This window comes from Amblyomma maculatum, chromosome 11 (genome assembly GCF_055883805.1).
Source record: "Amblyomma maculatum isolate TAMU_Amacu chromosome 11, ASM5588380v1, whole genome shotgun sequence".
NCBI classification, from domain to species: Eukaryota; Metazoa; Arthropoda; class Arachnida; order Ixodida; family Ixodidae; genus Amblyomma; species Amblyomma maculatum.
In genome coordinates, this window is record NC_139354.1 from 114591916 (window position 1) to 114612482 (window position 20567).

At 44.1% G+C, this 20567-nt stretch overlaps 1 protein-coding gene across 2 annotated transcripts; it reads right to left on the reverse strand.

The window, feature by feature from the left end:
• Positions 1-3299: 3299 nt before the first annotated feature.
• On the reverse strand, positions 3300-19316 carry LOC146174721 (uncharacterized). 2 transcript variants are annotated; one of them, XM_084583922.1, is made up of 4 exons: positions 19165-19305; positions 15059-15085; positions 13132-13480; positions 3300-5751 (listed from the first exon to the last, which is right to left on the reverse strand). In XM_084583922.1, exons 1-4 carry the CDS (start codon positions 19247-19249, stop codon positions 5523-5525), a joined length of 690 nt encoding a protein of 229 aa, XP_084440048.1. In that variant the 5' UTR covers positions 19250-19305; the 3' UTR covers positions 3300-5522. The 2 variants fall into 2 exon arrangements, with proteins under 2 accessions (XP_084440048.1, XP_084440049.1); XM_084583923.1 differs by lacking the exon at positions 15059-15085 and having other exon boundaries at positions 19165-19316.
• Between the last annotated feature and the right edge of the window lie 1251 nt (positions 19317-20567).

Below are 20567 nucleotides of genomic sequence, written 5' to 3' on the forward strand. Positions count from 1 at the left end.
TTTACGAAAATATAATCGCCGCTCGCTTATTGTGGTGGTTGGAATTCTATGACTGTTATCCAGAATCCCAAATCGGCTTCCGCCCGCAAATAGGAACGGAGGACGGCCTTGCTACTTTGGCTGCTGACGTGCTTTACCACTCTCCGCACAGTCATCTTGTTAGAACCGTGATCGCTACAGACATAACAAAGGCATATAACATCTTTCACTCAGCCATTCTTGTATACCTAGAAACTCTGTCTACCTCACACGTTTCTTCTCTCCATTCACTCCTTTCTAACAAATCGCACGTTCAGTGTGCGTGTCCATGGAGAGCCCTTTGGTCCCATCCCCTCAAATAGTGAGGTGCTTCCGGGCTCAGTTCTCGCTCCTACATTATGTAATGTGGCCTTTATTCCACTTGTTCGAGCCTTAGAGACCATCCCTTCTATCTGCGTGCTTGCGTACGCGATGATATAACCTTATGGTGCTGTCACTCAGATACGTCTGTCCATTAGGCGGCTCTCCAGTATGCGCTGAATGCCTTGACTTTTCGCCTCCCTCCTTTGGGTATAACTCTCTCGCATTATAATCATATTTCATTCGCATTGGAAATAAAGTTGGTTTACGGAAAGCTCCCACTGTAAATTTCATAATAGATAATACCCCGATTCCTCAGGCACAAACCGTTCGCATTCTTGGTCTTCTTCTTCATTCCTCTGGGACTGGCACCCCGTAGCTGACAGCCATCCGTAAGTTCGCTCACGCTACTCTAGGTCTGATTCGTCGCATAGCTATGCGCTCTGGCGGCGCGCGTACTCACACGGCCCGCCAGCGTGTTAGATCTGTCCTCCAGCCGCGTATAATTGACCAGCCACAGTTTCAACGTCTCATCCGCAGACATTGGGACTCTGTTGAGGCTATCAATTGTGAGGCTATGCGTGCCATAACATGTTTCCCCCGTCGAACACCCATACCAGTACTTCAGGAGTACGCCCAGTTAAATACGCTCAGTGAGCTAATTGATCAGCGGATGGCTAACAGAGCTCGCAAACAGTCTTTAGAACTCCAATGATTAAAGACTCTACCCCCATGGTCGTACTATCAGCTCATGGACAATCGCCCCACTGCTTCACCATCGGTATCATCCGCACATCTGCCTGAAGGGTGCATATTGTATACCGATGCATTACATACTGCACAGCGAGGAGTTACTTCTGTGTACAGTCCCTCTCATCCGCATCTCAACACTCACGTGACATATACCGCGGATACGTGCACCCCTCTGGCACTGGAACTTCAAGCAATTTACAATGCCATACATTCCCTTCCACCAGTTCCTACATTCAATTCAGTTCATCTTTACACAGACTCTCTCACTGCCCTTAAACAGCTTAAGGCCGTTCGACGCACATTCCAAATAACACAGTCCATACATTTGCTATGTTCAAAGTACCCATCTCCTATTCGCATACACTGGATTCGCGGCCATGCTCGCGATCCACATAACATACAAGCAGATGCTATGACGCATGTAAACGCATCAGACGATCCACCACCTTCCCCTCTTCCCCCAGATCCGTTCCTGTCCCACGTTTCTGATTCTCAAGTTCTGCGCCAGCGAACGCGCGCTCTCATTCCTGCGTGTTCACACGGCCCTCTCTCGCGTAGTCTTACTCGGAGGTATCAGTGCGCCGGATTCTGGCAGGGGCGGCTCTTACCCCATCTGAACGTCATCGCTGGCGTGATAAATATCTTTCAGTGACTGACAGGTGCCCTCACTGGGATACTGCATCTGAGACCTGTGGTGTGCGTCACGTGTTGTGGACGTGCCCAGCAACGGCTACAGTTAGACAACTGCTACTCATGAAGGTGGGCCTGCAGTGGAACCGCGATTGTGATTATGAGAAGTGGACAATGGACAACCACTACACCGTCAACCTCTGCGACTACCTTAGTGAAACTGGACTTCACTCCGTCCTTTAACTTTGTATCTCCTGCATCCCATTCCCCTTTTCTCAACTTATGACTTGTGGCAAACTTTTCATAAAAAAAATTAAAGAAGAAAAAAGCGTGCTCCGTTTACTTTTTACCGCGTCAGAACGTGCACGATACAAAAAGATGCATTATGTTTGACATGCAGGCGCAACAATTTGATAGGCGCTATATAGTTCCAGGAATAAAAAGAAACGACCCGAATGCGGCGGTGTTCATAAATAAAGCGGAACAAAATTTGCCTGTTTGTCATCTCAGATGAGCACAAATCGGTGCTTTGTTGATGTGATGGCACACGCCACGCAAACGACACCACAGCTTAATTACTGAGGTTTGAAATGGCTGGCAGGAAGGAAGGAAAGCGCATTGGGAGTGAAATTATACGCGAGGCATACGCAAGAATAATGTTTGCTATTGTTCACAGAGGTTTTATCGCCAGTATAGGGTACGGAACGGCATTAGCGTAGCAGCGTGATGAGCACCAGCACAGTTTACGTGAGCGTAAAACTGAATCCCATAAATTACAAGTCAATTTTAACTGTATGATGACGTAAATGAACTTGCTCCAACGCAACCGTGCGACAGAAATACTTTTGGCGATTTTACCTAGCGCTCGAAGCCTAGCTAAATGTGTCTACCGTGCAGGCGCGGCCGCGGCGATACCGTTGCCCCGCAGTCCCCAAGGAAAGTGCCCGCGAGGCGGCGCGCTAGTCGGCAGAAAATCTCGGCACAGATCTCGCGCGGAACTCTGTCGGGATATAGAGTAAACGAAATTGTACAAAGACATTTGTGCAAATCGAGAGTGAGAGTAAGAAGCGAGAGTTGCCAGTGGTGGCGCAGTCATGCAGGAGAGAGAAAGCCGATTTAGGGCCAGCCCTCGTACTGAAGGAGAGATGAGGGAAAGGAAAACGGAGTAAATATTTCTTTCTGGACGTACATCTGAACCGCGCCTTGTGATAAGCAAGAAGATAAGAGAATCGCCATTTTATAATTCATAACTAATATTACAATTATTTGTAGGTAATTGTCTCATAAAATCAACGTATTAGCGGCGGTAAGCAGCGCCAGTTTTTGTAGATCTTTGTTCGGTTTTTCTGAAGTGTGCGCATTTGATTTCCGATCAAGATGCATTCTAGCTGAACATGAAAAAGATATTTTAATACAGAAGATGACAGTCTAAGACACGTAACTCACTAATATATTCACCTCTGTCACAATATAAATGTTTTCACAACCACACGGCTGCGAATGCTATAAGTACAGTGGGAATTATTCGTACCCCTTCCAAAAGATGTACATTTACGTGCAAAGATTTGACAAAAAGATAACACTATTTCCCATTTTTATTGAGTAAATTTCAAACATTTTCACAACAGAAAAACCGTTTTTTAGTTTGATTATAATTTCGTGCAATATTTCATTATTTTTGAAACCAAAATTATGGGAATGTGGCTATCTTCAGTTCGTTTGTCATAGTTGTCCTCTCACGGGCTCTTCCTATTTCGGTAATTTTAAATACTGTATGAATTAATGTTATTAGCATGACGAAACTTTAAACTAAGAAGTTCAGCTAGTATATGCAGCCTTGTTGATTTTGTAACCTTTGGGGGATTTCAATCTTTGTGTTGACTCGCCGCGACCGCTCAAAGTGCTAATATCCATCAAGAATTTCTACTGGTAATGGGCAGAATTCATGAGTTTCAGTGCCTCTGAAAGAAATAAAAAGGAAATAATATTTTTGTAGCAGTTTGCGTTCACGGTCGACAAACTTAAAAGAAAATACATTTTTCGGGAGAACCGAAAATGTTTCCACGCAGTGTTATCGATCGTCTCGAATACTTGTTCTCTGTAATCAAGAAATGAAGCTATTTTAAAATAGGCAATTTCTCGATAATGTAAAGAACGACAGCCAGCTAAATACTTGCCCTTTTTCGAAAAGAATGTGGCTTCCTGGAGGATGACGTAGGCAAATTAACGCTAGTGTGGATAATGAGTGAATGAAACAAAAATTGATTTTGCTGAAAGAACCCAAAATCTTCAAATATAAAAACAATGAGATTCGTCGTATACTTTGCCCCAACCTTATTATCAGCTTTCAAAGTCGAACCAAAAAGGTAAGCAATTAAGGCTTGATGTTTATTTTTCTTTCATGGCGTTGGCCTCCTTCGTCGAATTCAAGCTAAAATTAACAAATGACGTTTATCAGGTAACTGTCGGAAAAGTTATGCGGCACAGCAAAATCTGGCAGTTGTTTTTGCACTTAAACGGACTGACGACGCGAAGAACTCTACTCGCCTGTAAGAAATTAGTAGCAGAAAACGACTGGCCTTAAGGAGTTGCGAAAGTGGTCTGCTGAAATTGTTGCATTTGGATATTTTGAGAGGAATTTCCTATGTCATACTGGCCAGCAAAAAGAGCGAGAGCTCCGCGGAAAAATTGAGCAAGTTACTACTTGATACAAAAACCCAGTCGCTGCTAGCGCTGCCTCCGGTGACCCCCCCTCCTCTCCTTTCCTCATGTTCTCCGGTTGTGGCGCGCGCTCCTGCCCCCATCGTTCGCCTTTGAGCGTACCCCTCCCCCCCCTTTTTTTTTTCCTGTGAGGCTGGGTTGCCGAAGCGCCGGCTCGAGCTGGGGGGATGAAAGGGGGGCGGAGCTGGTTACGAGGCCGACGCGGCCGACGCGAAACCCAGGAACGGGCGCCAAAGAGCTGCGCTCTAAAAAATAGAATAGGCCTTTGAAAGCTTTCTTGACTCCCTTACCCGTCGGAGCCATGAGTGGGGGCGGAAGGGGATTATATATCAAGTATTGACCAGTAGTAAGGAATTTCGAAGTGTATATCTTAGATTAATGTTACACTTTCATATAAAACTTCCCAATGCTCATAATACCTTCACGGAGTCCAGAAGCAAGTTATTAATAAATTAGCGGCTGAAACTAATTGTAGCTGGATATGGTGAATAATACTGCTTCGTATTGTGAGAAAATTCTGACCTTGCATCTTAGAAGTACTTCTTGGTGGGTGAGTTTATTAGTGGTTCACTTAACTCACACGAGATGCAAGGTGAACTGAAGGGGCGGGAACTTCGCCCTTTTTTTTTTTCCACTGACTTCCGCTTGTTTATTGTGCCTGTCTCTCATGTTGGCGAGACTTGTTTTAAAGTGAATTCTGACCATGCCTACCGCTCAAACTAATGCGCATTTTAAGAAGTGTGGAAAAATAAATTGGAAAAACAATAACTGAAAAATTTTTAAGTGCTGTACTTTTGGCCTACGCCACGAAAAATGCCACGGGGAAATGGGACAACTTAAAATAAGAAGGTCAGTGCTAGGTCTAAAAATAAGAGATCATTGTGTGACTTGAAACATTCAATGCATACACAGTAGGTAAAACAGATCACCTATATTAATAAATATTTAATAGCCTATTCGTTCTATCGTATCTGTTGTAATGACACATTGAAAGTAAGGGTACAATTTTGTTTCTCCTTAAATGATGCGAAAAAGCAGACATAAAGGCTGCTGAGTTTTACTATCTGCGAAATAGAAGCTTACGTCTGCTGTGACAAAATTAGGTTCAACTTCTTGAGCGCGCCTCTAATTTGTTCTATAATCATCTCATTGGCCTTTTTCTTCAAGGTGCCTTTGAACAGCTTGGTAAGTCGACGGAGTATGCTGTTGAAGAAGCCGTTGCCGTATTTAGCAGCGCGCACATTGACTTCGAGTCCATCGAGCTGATTTATCGAGAACTTCGCCAGCTGAAGCTGTCCAGGAGCTGTCCTGAAAAAGAAAGAAGGGAAGTTAAGCAACACTGGGTCACACTACGCCCGTTGCAATCCGGTCTATTGCACACTAAGCTCTAACGCGAGTAAAGAGCTTTGTGCACTTCACAAGAGGCAGCCTAGAATAAGAAAGAATAAATGGATAACATATTTCTAGTGGTATAATTATAAGGCTATTGGCGCCACTCTCGGAAGATGGAGTAGATGAATAAGGCTGTTCTGTAGTTGGATTACAGATGTGCACGTTACTCATGATTTAAGAACCGTTGAATGAAAACTGAATTTGGTTCTTCCGCAAGCAACAAGGGCCGTCTTAGGAGAGAGAGGAAACGGGTCCAATTTGAGTTTACGTACTTACAATGAAAATGCGAAGTGCTATTTGGGCACCTTTAATTAAGCTTGCATGTTTTATGATTATGTATGCGTTGAGAGCATGTTTGAGCGCTTTCCGACCTCAATTTGAGCATGTTAGATTACATCACGCGCAACGCCAGCCAGATAAAACACTTATAGCTGCACCTTCGTTACTTGCGAAATATCTCTCGCGTGATGAGTATCTGTGCCTTGCTCGAGCAACTTGCAATGCTGATTTGTCAGATACGCGAAAACCGGTATTGAAGCTAGCGTCAGCATACCGGTAAATTGGGTCAGCATGGAGAAAATGATTTTAAGGTTGCGAATAATGAGGTTACCGAAAGAAAGCGTTAGCTGGCTAAAAGCCGAAGGTGCGGAACATCAACTAGAGGATCGTGCAAGCTTTGAGAATAAAAGAAGCTAGAATCAGGTACTGCGCGGAATTCTACAATTTCAAGCATTGATAAGAAGAAAAAAAAATAAAAAAGGCCTTCTTATCAGAAAGCAAACAAAGTCATGAGAATTTGGCACTTGAATACTATCACAGGTGTAGCCTTATTTTATGCAGTAACAACGTTTTTGCAAGTAAAAGAGTCGCATTGTCAGAGACGTGTGTGTGTGTGTGTGTGTGTGTGTGTGTGTGTGTGTGTGTGTGTGTGTGTGTGTGTGTGTGTGTGTGTGTGTGTGTGTGTGTGTGTGTGTGTGTGTGTGTGTGTGTGTGTGTGTGTGTGTGTGTGTGTGTGTGTGTGTGTGTGTGTGTGTGTGTGTGTGTGTGTGTGTGTGTGTGTGTGTGTGTGTGTGTGTGTGTGTGTGTGTGTGTGTTTGGTTTATGGTTTATGGGTTTTAACGTCCCAAAGCGACTCAGTCTATGAGAGACGCCGTAGTGGAGGACTCCGGAAATTTCGACCACCTGGGGTTCTTTAACGTGCACTGACATCGCACAGCACGCGGGCGCTTTGCTTTTCGCCTCCACCGAAAAGCGGCCGCCTAGGCCGGGATTCCATCCCGCATCCTTGGGAGCAGTAGTCGAGCGTAACCACTGCGCCACCCCGGCGGGGCCTGTGTGTGTGTGTGTGTGTGTGTGTGTGTGTGTGTGTGTGTGTGTGTGTGTGTGTGTGTGTGTGTGTGTGTGTGTGTGTGTGTGTGTGTGTGTGTGTGTGTGTGTGTGTGTGTGTGTGTGTGTGTGTGTGTGTGTGTGTGTGTGTGTGTGTGTGTGTGTGTGTGTGTGTGTGTGTGTGTGTGTGTGTGTGTGTGTGTGTGTGTGTGTGTGTGTGTGTGTGTGTGTGTGTGTGTGTGTGTGTGTGTGTGTGTGTGTGTGTGTGTGTGTGTGTGTGTGTGTGTGTGTGTGTGTGTGTGTGTGTGTGTGTGTGTGTGTGTGTGTGTGTGTGTGTGTGTGTGTGTGTGTGTGTGTGTGTGTGTGTGTGTGTGTGTGTGTGTGTGTGTGTGTGTGTGTGTGTGTGTGTGTGTGTGTGTGTGTGTGTGTGTGTGTGTGTGTGTGTGTGTGTGTGTGTGTGTGTGTGTGTGTGTGTGTGTGTGTGTGTGTGTGTGTGTGTGTGTGTTTGGTTTATGGTTTATGGGTTTTAACGTCCCAAAGCGACTCAGTCTATGAGAGACGCCGTAGTGGAGGACTCCGGAAATTTCGACCACCTGGGGTTCTTTAACGTGCACTGACATCGCACAGCACGCGGGCGCTTTGCTTTTCGCCTCCACCGAAAAGCGGCCGCCTAGGCCGGGATTCCATCCCGCATCCTTGGGAGCAGTAGTCGAGCGTAACCACTGCGCCACCCCGGCGGGGCCTGTGTGTGTGTGTGTGTGTGTGTGTGCGTGTGTGTGTGTGCGTGTGTGTGTGTGTGTGTGTGCGTGCGTGTGTGTGTGTGTGTGTGTGTGTGTGTGTGTGTGTGTGTGTGTGTGTGTGTGTGTGTGTGTGTGTGTGTGTGTGTGTGTGTGTGTGTGTGTGTGTGTGTGTGTGTGTGTGTGTGTGTGTGTGTGTGTGTGTGTGTGTGTGTGTGTGTGTGTGTGTGTGTGTGCGCGCGCGCCCTGCCGGTGTGGCGCAGTGGTAAGGGCGCTCGACTACTGTTCCCAAGGACGCGGGATCGAATCCCGGCCTCGGTGGCCACTTTTCTATGGAGGCGAAAAGCTAGGCGCCCGTGTACTGTGCGATGTCAGTGCACGTTAAAGAACCCCAGGTGGTCGAAATTTCCGGAGTCCTCCACTACGGCGTCTCTCATAGCCTGAGTTCACTTTGGGACGTTAAACCCCAAAACCAAACCAAATATATGTGTTTATCTTTTTTGAGCTCATCGCACCAACATCAAAACGTTTCTGTTCCAGGCATATATTGTGTCTCAAAATAACTCGAATGGGCTCTGTAAGCTTTCTGCAAGTCGAATTTAACGGTCTTCAGGGAGGATGCAGCAAGTGAGAGGTGTTGATTTTCAAGAGGGAGAGGTTACTCCGGTTTCCGCAAATAACGAGGCTGACATGAGGCCGTCGATGGTCTTTTCATTACCGTTCACGAGTGCTTTGGCTTAGAGTACTCAAAGTGCTTGCGGCAGAATTGTTCTAAATCTAGCGGACATTATCGTCATTATCAGCCGGACTGTACCCACAGCAGGGCGAAGGCCTCTCCCAATCCTCAAATAACCCGGTCCTGTGCTAGCAGCTTCCACTTCATCCTTGCGAACGTCTTAACCTCCTCCGCCCACCTAAGTATCTGCCGCCCCGTGCTACGCTTTCCTTCTCTTGCAAATCCAATTTGTTACCCTAATCGACCATCGGTTATCCTCTCTTTGTACTACATGTCCTGCGCACATTATAAATTTGGCCCGCCGGGGTGGTGCAGTGGTAAGACGCCCGACTACTGCCCGGAGTTCCCGGGTTAGAACCCGACCACGGCGGCTGCGTTTCGATGGAGGCGAAACGAAGTGGCGTCCGTGTGCTGTGCGATGTCAGCGCACGTTAAAGATCCCCAGGTGGTCGAAATTACTCCGTAGCCCTCCACTACGGCTCCTCCTTCTCTCTATCCACTTTCCCTCCCACCTTCATCCCTTCCTTTACGGCGCGGTTCAGGTGTCCACATAGCAAGTATGACAGATACTGCGCCTTTCCCTTCCTGTGAACCAATTATTATTATTATTAGCACATTATAAATTGCTCCAAATTACTGATGTTTCATTTAACACGTATAAACGTCCACGTTGACGGTTTGACGCAGTAGACACGTATAGAGCTTATTCACGCGACGTGATTGCAGCCTTCTTGGCAACCATCTGATTTATCTGATTTATTTATAGGAAGGGAAAGGCGCGGTAACTGTCTCACTTGTTTTCTGTGGACACCGCAACCGCGCCGTAAGGGAAGGGAGGAAGATGGGAGTGAAAGTGGAAAGAGAGAAAGAGGAGCCGTAGTGGAGGGCTACGGAGTAATTTGGACCACCTGGGGATCTTTAACGTGCGCTGACATCGCACAGCACACGACGCCTCTTCGTTTTGCCTCCATCGAAACGCAGCCGCCGAGGTCGGGTTCGAACCCGGGTACTCCGGCACAGAAGTCGGGCGTCTTACCACTGCACCACCCCGGCGGGGCTCTTGGCAACCATGAACGTATAACGCAACATGAGAGAGAGAGAGAGGGAGAAAGAGAGAGGGAGGGCCAACGGCGAATCATGACACGGCGTCGGTGAAATCCGAGCTCTGGTTAGACGGCGTTCCAAACGGCGTCTCAAGTGTCCGACAAATGAGCGACGCGCAGCAGGGAGGACGCTGGTAGGCGCTTTTTTAGTTTCGAACCACCCAACCTTAAAGCGTCTCCGCATTACATGGTTGCCACATCCGCCGCCTGCTAAACATTATAGTGAATAGGGTCTATAGCCCAGTGAATTTTCGCAAACCAGGGCTGCTATAAAAATTAACTCTCCTTACCCCAAAACACGGGCACCTTTACTAGATTCAACTGAACGATTTCCGTGACTGGCGGGCTGATTGAATTTTAAACGGGTAGGGTTGCATAAAATTACGGATGTTATGTGCTCATGAGTGCCGACTCTGAGCTGCAGTCAATGTATTGAAAACGTTTGAACTTTATTAATATTGCACGTTGAACCTCAAGTAATATCGTAACCTTTCGTGAGTAGGCGCCTTAATACTGGTAATCAAAAACGAACTCATGACATGTGCCAGCAGACCGCATGATTATACAATCTGCGATATTTTTTCATGCGAAATATCTTCTTCTTCCCTCTTAACCACTGAAGTGAGGAAGTAAGATCTATTTTATGTCATGACTGATCCAGCACCAACTTGTTTCGGTTATCTCAAGACAAATTGATTTTGGGGGATAGGGCGACATACATATATGCTGTGAGAGGAGCCATAGCGAAGGGTTGCGAACATATTTAAATTACGTGGGGTCTGTGCGTATATTGCCACAAAAGTGTACACGGGTGGTTTGCATCTCTTCCCCACTGAAACTCGGCCACCGAGCCCTATACCAAACCAGCTTCTCCGGGCACAGCGGCCGAGTGTCCTATAACCACGGAATCTTCGTGATCATGTTACGTCCTAGCCTGAAGGAGAGGATGGCAACAGCTACCACAGGTCAGCAAAACATCAGGAACCAGCGCGACGGCGAGGAGCCCCACAAACGCCGAGAGGACCGCCCGCCCCAGCGTCTTCTTCAAACGGCGATCGCGCTTCCTCTTCTTCGGCTAATTTGCAATAGCTTAGTCAATATCAAAACAACTTCTGCTTTCCTAGCGTATTCATTCGATATACCGCAAAGCGCAGTTAACTCTCTCGCTACCGTTCGAGCTGATAAACTAAGGGCTCTGTGACATAAATTCTCTATCCTGTGGTTCAACGGGGGCACAATGCACGCACTTCAAGCGACGAAGGCTTCGTAAAAACGCAATTGTGCAAAAGATGAGAAAACAAATTGTTTAAACTATATGTTGTCCTAGGTAATTATTCCGCGTGACAGGGTGGCTGGAGGCCACGGCTGCTGCTTGCCGCTGCGCGCTCGCTCCAGAGCAGTCCTCCAAGCACGAACTTCACTGGAGACTCATGTTCGAGAGTTGAAGGTCGTCCCTCTGTCCTTGGTCCCCGGCGCCGTCTTTGAAGCCTTCATGTCCAACGAGCCCCACCTTGGTCTTTATATGCGGCACGCACAACGTTTCTGCTCTACACTTGCTTCGTGATTGCGAGCTTGACAAGCGTCCTCCGCACCACCAGCAGTAGCAGCATGGCGCTGCGGCGCAAATCCCTCGCTTTTTTTATTTTATTAGTTCATTTGTAATGACGGGACGCCTTGAAAGGGACCTTTGAATGAGCTCCCACTCTGCGAACACTTTGACTTCCGAGTTGCGCCCCATTGCCTAGACAATGAAGAGGAGAAGCACAAAGTAAAGAGCGAGCTAGATAACGAGCTCGAGGGCAATATACGTCCGCATTGTTAATTGGTTCGAAAACACGACGACGCAGGAAAAGGAAACACAGGCTATGACGACTCAGCACAAGCGCTCAATGACATATAAACGTTTATTGGAAACAAACACCAGAATTTATCCCAAAAAAAGGCAAATAAACACACAAAATAAGACATTTGTCTAGCTAGGGGTCACTAATTGTGATAGATTATAACATAAAAACAAGCAAGACAAAGTGAGATCATGCACGTTCAAGGAATGCAATGTTTTCCGGAGATATGGTGACTGATGGAGTTCTGACATATGACGCGTGGCAGATGATGCATTGCTACCAGATGCATCATTCAATTTGCACATGAATTTTTCAATGGTGAGCAGAAAGAACACTGGTTTCAAAATGCGGCACGCATCCATCACGTGTCAAGCCTTTTACAATTATGCCAATGGTCTGCCATATTGCAAGAGCGGGCATTGCTCAAGAATACTTATGTTCTGTGAAGCCTTTTTCTTTGCAAGCAAAGGCTTGTTTAGCCAAGGCATGCATGGTCCAAGGTCGTTTGAGTTCTGGGTATACGCTAGGGGTTTTCGAGCAATCAACACATCAGTTTTTATGTTTCGTGTCAAGAACTCGATGACTATAACCGGTTGCATAGGCCTGTTTCTCGGTTCCAGCTCACTCCTCAGACAATTTTTCGGCAGAGGAGGAACGGAATGCACAGCTCAGCTATGGAGCCTGGAATTACAGCAACTTTTTTTTCCATTCACAATGGCGCCCTCCATTAGCTGCGTAAGGCTTGAGAGTACAAACTTCCCAAATATTCGAGATGACCGTATCAGGTAACTGGAAGCTGCGCTTCCTACCGGGGGAGAAGGTTGCTCGGGAGAGAGGAGGAGAGGCCACAGCTGACACCATTCCAAGGCCCGGACGGATGGACGCCGTGTGAATGAGCCCCTAAAGGCTTTCACCTCAATATCCCGAAGCCCGGGTTCTCTCTGTAGGCGTCGGGCTTAGGCAGAGCTGGGGGCCCAACAAAATTGCGCTAGCAGTGCTGTAGTATATATAGAAAAGTCGGAAGTGTTGCTCGAACAATAGATTTGACGTTCAGCGCCTGTGTTCTGAAATACACTGCATTTTCCCTACGTCCAAATGTATTGGTTTCTTCGCAAGCAAAGAAAAAATAAACTTTCGCTAGGTGTAGATGTATATTAGATTTAAAAGTCATCCAATGCACGCTGAAGAAACGTCACGAAGATTTCTTACACGCGAGCAAATATATGATGAAAAAATATAAATTAGTAGACCAGTAAAACATAGCATTTAAAATCCTCTTTTAAGATTTGTAACACTTATACTGACTATCGTAAGCAATATAATTGTAAGCCTAACTCTTCGCTCACTGCAATCGTGTATTAAGGCCTGATAGCAAGCTTTGGTGCAGTTTTTCAATACTGCGAAGCAATGGAAAAAGTCACCTATCGTTCAGTTCAGTTCAGTCGTTCAGTCGTGTCCGACTCTTCGTGACCCTATTGACCATGTCACGCCACGCTTTCCGGTCTCTCACTATCTTCCTAACATCACATAAAATCACCTATCGTACTCACTCATTAATCTGCAGCGATACCCTGGCGGCGTTGACCCCAGCGGATAAGTAGACCACCATGTGGCCCAAATTGGCAGGTGTCAGCAATGCTGTATAGTTCACCCGCAGTCGTTCCGTTCCAATGTCTACGTTGGCGCTTAGCGTGCCTTCTTCTGCCCAGAAAAAGGTTGTTCCCGTCCGCTTCAGCGTCCGCAAGCCGTTGAGCTCTCCCTCGAGAAGCACCACTCGGCCGAAAAATGCGAAATCCAACATCTGATCAGGCAGGGCCAGCGGGTCTAGCTTTAAGAACGTAGCACCGTACCGAAGCAGTCTTGTGAGCGTGTCCCTTGTGGGCCCGCTTGTGTCACTTGCTGTAAAATGAAGACAAGTGACAGTCATTTGAAGTCTACTAATGTGTCTCGTTCAATTGATGTATTTTAAGCCAATTTACTTGTTAAGTTAGTCAGGGCCAAAGAAGCGGCAAAAAAAGGTACTGCGATATGCGCGTAGCGTGAATTAAAATTAATAATGAAAATGCTACTGGTGTGCATGGTGCACTTAAGAAAATAAAATACTTTTGGTGAGTGAACGTCAAACCTAACGCTTTGGTTAAAACAGAAAGAATTTGCTCCCGAAATTACTACATCAGAAAACGCTGTGCTCCTATTTATTAGCGGAAAATGGAATGATCAACATGTTAAATGCCTGCATTAGGAACTTGGGACTTAGACAACTAATCACGAATACATGCATTGTACTTAGGCTGGAAAACGGCGTGATCAATCCGAAATCAGCCGACTGTGATCTTCTCAACGCAAAATAACAGTGGCGAAAACATCACACACAGCGACACTTTATTGGCAATACGAAATCGTCAACCTAGCCAAGAATGTTGACTGGAGGTCTCTATTAGCTCCTCACCACCTAAATGCTTACAATAACTAGTTGAAATATTTCAGGCCATATATGAACGTGCGAATAGGTGCGTCACATTGAAGCAAAGGAATCCTCACCATAGATGCATGAATAAAGAGATAATGAAGCTCTGCTATTTAAAAGACCAGGCTTGGAAAAGGTGCCGGAAGCAACCGGAAGATGAAAAAAAAAAGACGTGAGTTGCGCATGTCGCGAAACTTGTCACAGCAAAAATAAGGCGGGTAAAAAGAGGATACTACTTACATCGATTCGCTGTTGAATAAGCACAACGAAAGTGCGACATGGAAAATACAAATGAATGTATGGGGAGAACGAAACAAGTTAGCATATAAGATACCATCAACAATTGATGTATTTTAAGCCAATTTTCTTTTAAGTTAGTCAGGGCCAAAGAAGCGGCAAAAAAAGCTACTGCGATATGCATGTAGCGTGAATTAAAATTGTTTATGAAAATGCTATTGTTGTGTAGGGTGCACTTAGAGAAACGTGCAAAACTTTTGCTGAGTGTGCGTATAACCTAATGCTTTGGTTAAAACAGAAAGTGTATGCGCCTAAAATTACTACATCAGAAAACGCTGTGCACCTATTTATTAGCGGAATATTGACTGATCAATATGATAAATGCCTGCATTAGAGAGGAGTACTTGGGACAAATAATCAGAAAAACATGCATAGATCAAATTGTACTTAGGCTGGAAAAGCAGACATAGAGGTCAGGTGTGATCAATCCGAAATTAGCCGACCATTATATTATAGTAGCCGTGATGGTCTCAGAGCAAAATAACAATGACTAAAAAATCACACATTATGACATTTTAGAGGCAATTAGAAATTGTCAACCTAATCAGGAATTTTAACTGGACCTCTCTATTAGTTCTTCAACACCGAAGTGCTTACCAAAAATAGTTGAAATATTTTAGGACATATATGACCATGTGACTAGTTGCGTCACATTGAAGCAAAGGAATAGTCACCATATATGGATGAATAAAGAGAGAATGAAGCTCGGCTACCTAAAAGTCCAGGCTTGGAAAAGGTGCCTGAAAAAACCAGGAGATGAAGAAAAAAGACGGGAGTTGCGCATATAGCGAAATCTTGTCACAGCAAAATAAGCAGGTAAAAAGAGGATACTACTTACATCAATTCGCTGTGAATAGGCACGACGGAAGTGTGAAGTGGAAAATAGGAAGTTAATTTATGGGCAGAATGAAACAAGTTAGCATAGAAGATACCACAAAAAAAAAAAGCTTTTCAAACAAAAGCATGCAGGAGTGATTCATTCAACGATTCGTTCGTAAGATCAGTAAGAAATATAGGTGGAAAGAACGACCGCAACAGGAGTTAATACAAACCACAGCGCGTGCACACACACGGCCTTTCTACTACCCACAGATGAAGCGGAACTTTGGAATATCATGCAGGAAATGAAGTTGTTCGAACCACAGGAATAGATAAGATCCGTTTTCGAAACCTAGTCTTTCATTTCAGGGAGCTGAAAGACGTAATGCTAAAGGTCATAAAAGGCATACTTGAAGCCGGCATTATACCTCAAGAACTCAGTGTCCATTGTAAGGGCACACTATAAGAGCAAAAAAAGACGGCTATAACAAGTACGGACCAAATGCAATTTTGTGTGATTTAGCGCAAATAATGAAAAAATATACTCCATCTGTGATGCGTTCGTTATGTAAAAAAAATTCTCTTCGTAATCCAGCCTAATATGTATTCACGAAAAAACAAACCCCGTCACACCTTTGGAAGCAATTTCTGATTACGTTAAGAATGTGATTGAAAACAACCGTGTCGCTTTAGCTCTAATTGTGGACCTGACAAAGCCTTTCGATACTGTTCACCATACACTAATGATAACGAAGTTTAATAGCTTGTGCTTTCGACCCCCGTTTAACAGGTTCCTTTCCAGCTACTTTTACAATCGACATCAGCGTGTTAAAATTGGAGGTGAATTTAGCGACTATAAAATAACGACATATGGCGTACCCCGAGGTAGCACTTTGAGGACCAATGCTTCTCAACATATCTCTTACTCACTGGGGTGATTTACCATTGAATTCTAAAATCTTTCACTACGCAGATGATACAGCGCTTATACTCGATACCAAGGATTATGAGACTGGTGTTCCCCATTTTCAAAATGATATTTATCAAGTTATGGGCTGGTATAAAGAAAATTCCAAATTCGTCAATCTTCGTAAAACAAAATTGTTATGTTTTAAAATCCACGTAGCACTAACAGTTAACAGATCCTCGTACTTAAATGCTTCTACGTGTTTTCGATGTGAATATGCGTCACTGGAACCAGAGTCAGCTGCAAAATATTTATACATTTTTGTAGATGGACACTTCAACTGGAATAACCATGTAAGGCATGTACGTAAAACACTATGAATTTGTGCTGCTTTTATCCACAATTAGCGTTGAAAAAAGCCTCTTAATTTGAAAATCATAATATGTAAAGCGCTTGTGTAGTTGTTTTGTGATACAGAGTAACTTTACATGGAACATGCCAAGAATTCAAAACGCAAATGATCAACAAGCTCATCAAAAGAATAGAAAATAGCATCACCTATGGAATAGGCCTACATCAGGGTTCTTCAAAGGAAAAGTGTTTTAAGCCAAGGATACTAAAGACGCGTGAAATGTTTCAGTTTTCCGTGTTTGCGCGGCACTACTTCTAGTGTGATTTCAAAGCAACTATCAGAAAAGACGGAACACTAAGAAAACCAGAAACATATGTTACGCCAAGAGTTTTTACAAACTATGCTAAAAAGACAAGGAAGTATTATGTCCCGCCATAATTAACGAACTGAGCTACAACCTGTCGAATATTAAACGAAGAAGCACAATGATAAAAAAAATTAGAGAATGGTGCTTAGCAACAATGCATGAATAAAACTGAGCATGGCTTTACTTGGATGACCTGTCTTTATGTATGTTTGGTCATAATAAGTGGTTACTATTACTTGACATTGGGAACCTGCTTTTTTGCCAGGTTTTGTAGGATACTGCTAACCGATGTTTTTTGCATATTTATGCAGAAATGAACTGTCTTTATTGTACACCTTTGAATCGATTAAGTGAATAATATTACCGTTCTTTTCGCACCGCCCCCCCCCCCCCCCCCTCCTCTTTTTTGAGTATACGATGGGATAATGCTGATGTTGGTTTTGTAAATTTATGTATTTGAAAATAAAGGTGTATTCACTGGCTGCCAGGCCACCCAACAAGTGCTATCTGCTTGGGCTGACCAGCATATTTTGTATGAAAAGAAACTGGGGAGTAAAATGTATTGTTTTGCATTGTATTGCAAAATGCACGCAGAAAGCACAGCCTGGGTCATACTAGTTAATGAACCCCAATTAGTATTGTAATTATTGAAGCGAAGGCTCCGCAAAAAGCAATAGCGAAGAACATTGTCAGTCTTGTACACACACCCAACTATAACGGGTATAAGCAGTGTCGCATGCTGTCAACTAGTCTCCAACTGCCACACAAACAAGAGCCCTATAAACACTACATCGTTACATAAGTAGCCGGCTGCTTGTTTCTTCAGTTTAGCTTAGAAAGCCTGCTGTCTACATAAGAACCCTTAACAAAGCTATGATATCAAAACAGAAATGTCTCAATATTCAGCAAAATTACAGCGCTGCAAATCTACTAAGCATTCAAAAGCGTAATATGGTGCGTTTATCTGGAGCCAGAGTATTAAAGCATTAGTTTCCGGCTTGAAAGAGTTTCTAAAAAAGTGCATTGTTGGGCGATTGGATCAAACATATCTTCAAAGTATACTGCACACACAAAAACAAGGAAGTGAAGGTGCACACACACAAGCGCAGATTGTCTGCACTAGTTGTAAGTACTTTCACGTCCGTGTGTTTGTTTGTGCTGTATACTTTGAAGATATGTCATAGTTTCTAACTTCCGTCGCACCAGTGCAGAACTGTCATCGCTCTGTCTTCCTCATTAAAGGCTTTTTTTTCACTGTCACTATTTCAAGCATTTGAAAGACCTCATCTCTGAGAAAAAACCTCCTAAATATTAGCAACAATTAATAGCCGTCAAAAAGTGCAAATCCAACCTTACCACGCAGAATGTTTTCACGGTTTTGTCTTAAAAAAAACTATTGTTAGTCGAAGACGCGTTCTTCAAGATATCTCACGCATCACGATCACTCGGCGTTGCTCATGGTGGAAAAGGACTGAAGTTTTTAAGTAATGATTGCTTATTTTTTTACTTCTTTATTTATTAGATTTACGAATTATCTACGCATGGTAATCTACAACATAACATTGACCCAAAATTATTTTAATTCGTCCAGGCAAATATATTAAAGTTTGTTTTTATGTTTTCTACCAGCACCACCGTTTCGATACTGTCTACACGACGTCTAAACAGCACTGCAAATTACGCTAATACTTCACTAAAATGCTGTTGCGAAATTGTACATTACTACGGAAGAAGCACGCCACTTGGATCGCTGGTTGTGGTAACCAGGGAGGAAGCATTCATATTGCTCTTAAGAGTTGCTATTCATGACAGGCAGATATTTGTCTTCAAAAAAGTACCTGCATCTCGTTCGCACAGTCTTTGAGCTGTACTCTCACAGCAATAGGATGCGGTTAAACGCTGCCGCTGCTGCTGACTCCGCATAGTTTTCCGGCAGCAGTGCTATTTTTCGGCGTTTATACTTTTAAATCAACGTTACAAAATAGGAGGGTTTGGGTTTGATAATGCAGGCAATAAATGGTGCCTTAAGTTGGTAGCTAACGAGGTAATAAGCATCAAGACAATAATCATTACAGAAATTTAGCTTACAGCAGTCGTTCTTATTCAGTGGTCTTTCGTCAAATTTTGGTATCCGTATATTGCAGCATCAATGTGCTCTTCAGTTAGCACTCATTCTCATCGCATCATGCTTTTAAGTAATCGATACGCGTGGGGATAAGTTATGCAGGGAATAGTAATACAGTGATATGAATAGCTTAGTTACTTCATTACCGTAACTGACATTAATGTGATTTCTGGCTCGGGGAACTGTAAGTGTGAGCACTGACTGTAAAGCCACCCCCGCTGAACAAAAAAGCTGGCGCAGTTTTCTCACCTGAGCCGCCTGTTCCGAAAGTACAAATCAGAATAAAAATGAGGAGCGCCTGTTTCTTCTGCAGGTTCATAACTGGGACTTTCATTCCTATCAAGAGGACGTCCTGTCAGTAGACGCGGCGCTATGCAGCGGATGTTTTAATGCGCGTGGAAACTTCTGTCGGCCTTATAAAGCTTCACTGGGCTCGAAAGACGATAACGAGCACTATAACGGCCGGCACGGAGTCAGCTCCTGGGAAGGCGTCACTTGTTGCCGCAGAGACGTCAGAGAGTGGGAAACACCAGATGACGAGACGGCATCTCAAACAAAATAAAATGACGCCAGATTAGTGTTGCTCTGCCCAGCCAGCGATGACGTCCTCACGCAGTAAAGGCCAAGACTACTGCAATTGCTATGCAGAGTGACAGGTTTGGTTAGGGCGCATTATTATAAGTGTAGAAAAATGACGCACGCTAGTGTTGGTAATGAGAGCCGGGAGCAGGCCCAAGTCTCAACCTAGGCCTTGCAAAGCGCGAATGACAAAGTCGATGCAGAGCTCCTATTTATGCAACACAGTTGTCGCAAATGCGAGCAGGGTTTAGAAAGTCCACTCCCAGATGAAGAAAAATTAACTTAAGTCAGCTGTGTTTTATTGAGCGTGTTTTTTGGCGTGAATGCCAACGCTATAGTTCAAATCAGAAATAAATGCGCTTGCTTTCATGTAAAAATGCGTTATTGAAAGATTTTCAAATGTGAATATTTTTCTTCGTAAGAGCATGTTTATGGTTCAAAATAATTCAGAAACGTTTTCACCTTGTACTGAAAGAGCATGGCAGATTATCTTGTATTTTAAAGGTGTTCATATTCAATTTTAGACTGCGCTTTATTTTGGGTGTTCACTTACAGAACTAATAAGTTCAAGATAGTATGCGCCTCGCAAAGCTTCCGTAAGTTGCATCACTAAGAGGTCTAGCTTCATTTTGCGTTTCATGCCCTGTAGAATTTCAGTTTATTCCCCAATTAAGCTAACGTAATTATAAAGTATTGATCTCCTATGTATATTGTGCTTATAGATCAGGCACTGGTCATTAGTCATAACGCACGTAAGAATCGAAAAGTATTGATTACCGCAACAAAAAATGAAAAACAATTATTGGAGTTACTGAGGAGATAGTAGGCGACAGCGCGAAAGTGCCTTCAACGAATGTTGAAGGCACTTTATACCTCTTAAGCGCGCTGACGCGTAAGTATTATAAGACTATTTGTTCCCATTTGCCGCGTTTGTATTCGTTTGCCGACTCTTTTTATCCGATTCAACGTCCGTATTCAAGTATCTTCCCTTTTTACCCAAATTGACCCTGATTATATGTTCATCGGCAATTTGAAATGAAAAGTATGATTACCTATATAATCAGAGCCATAAA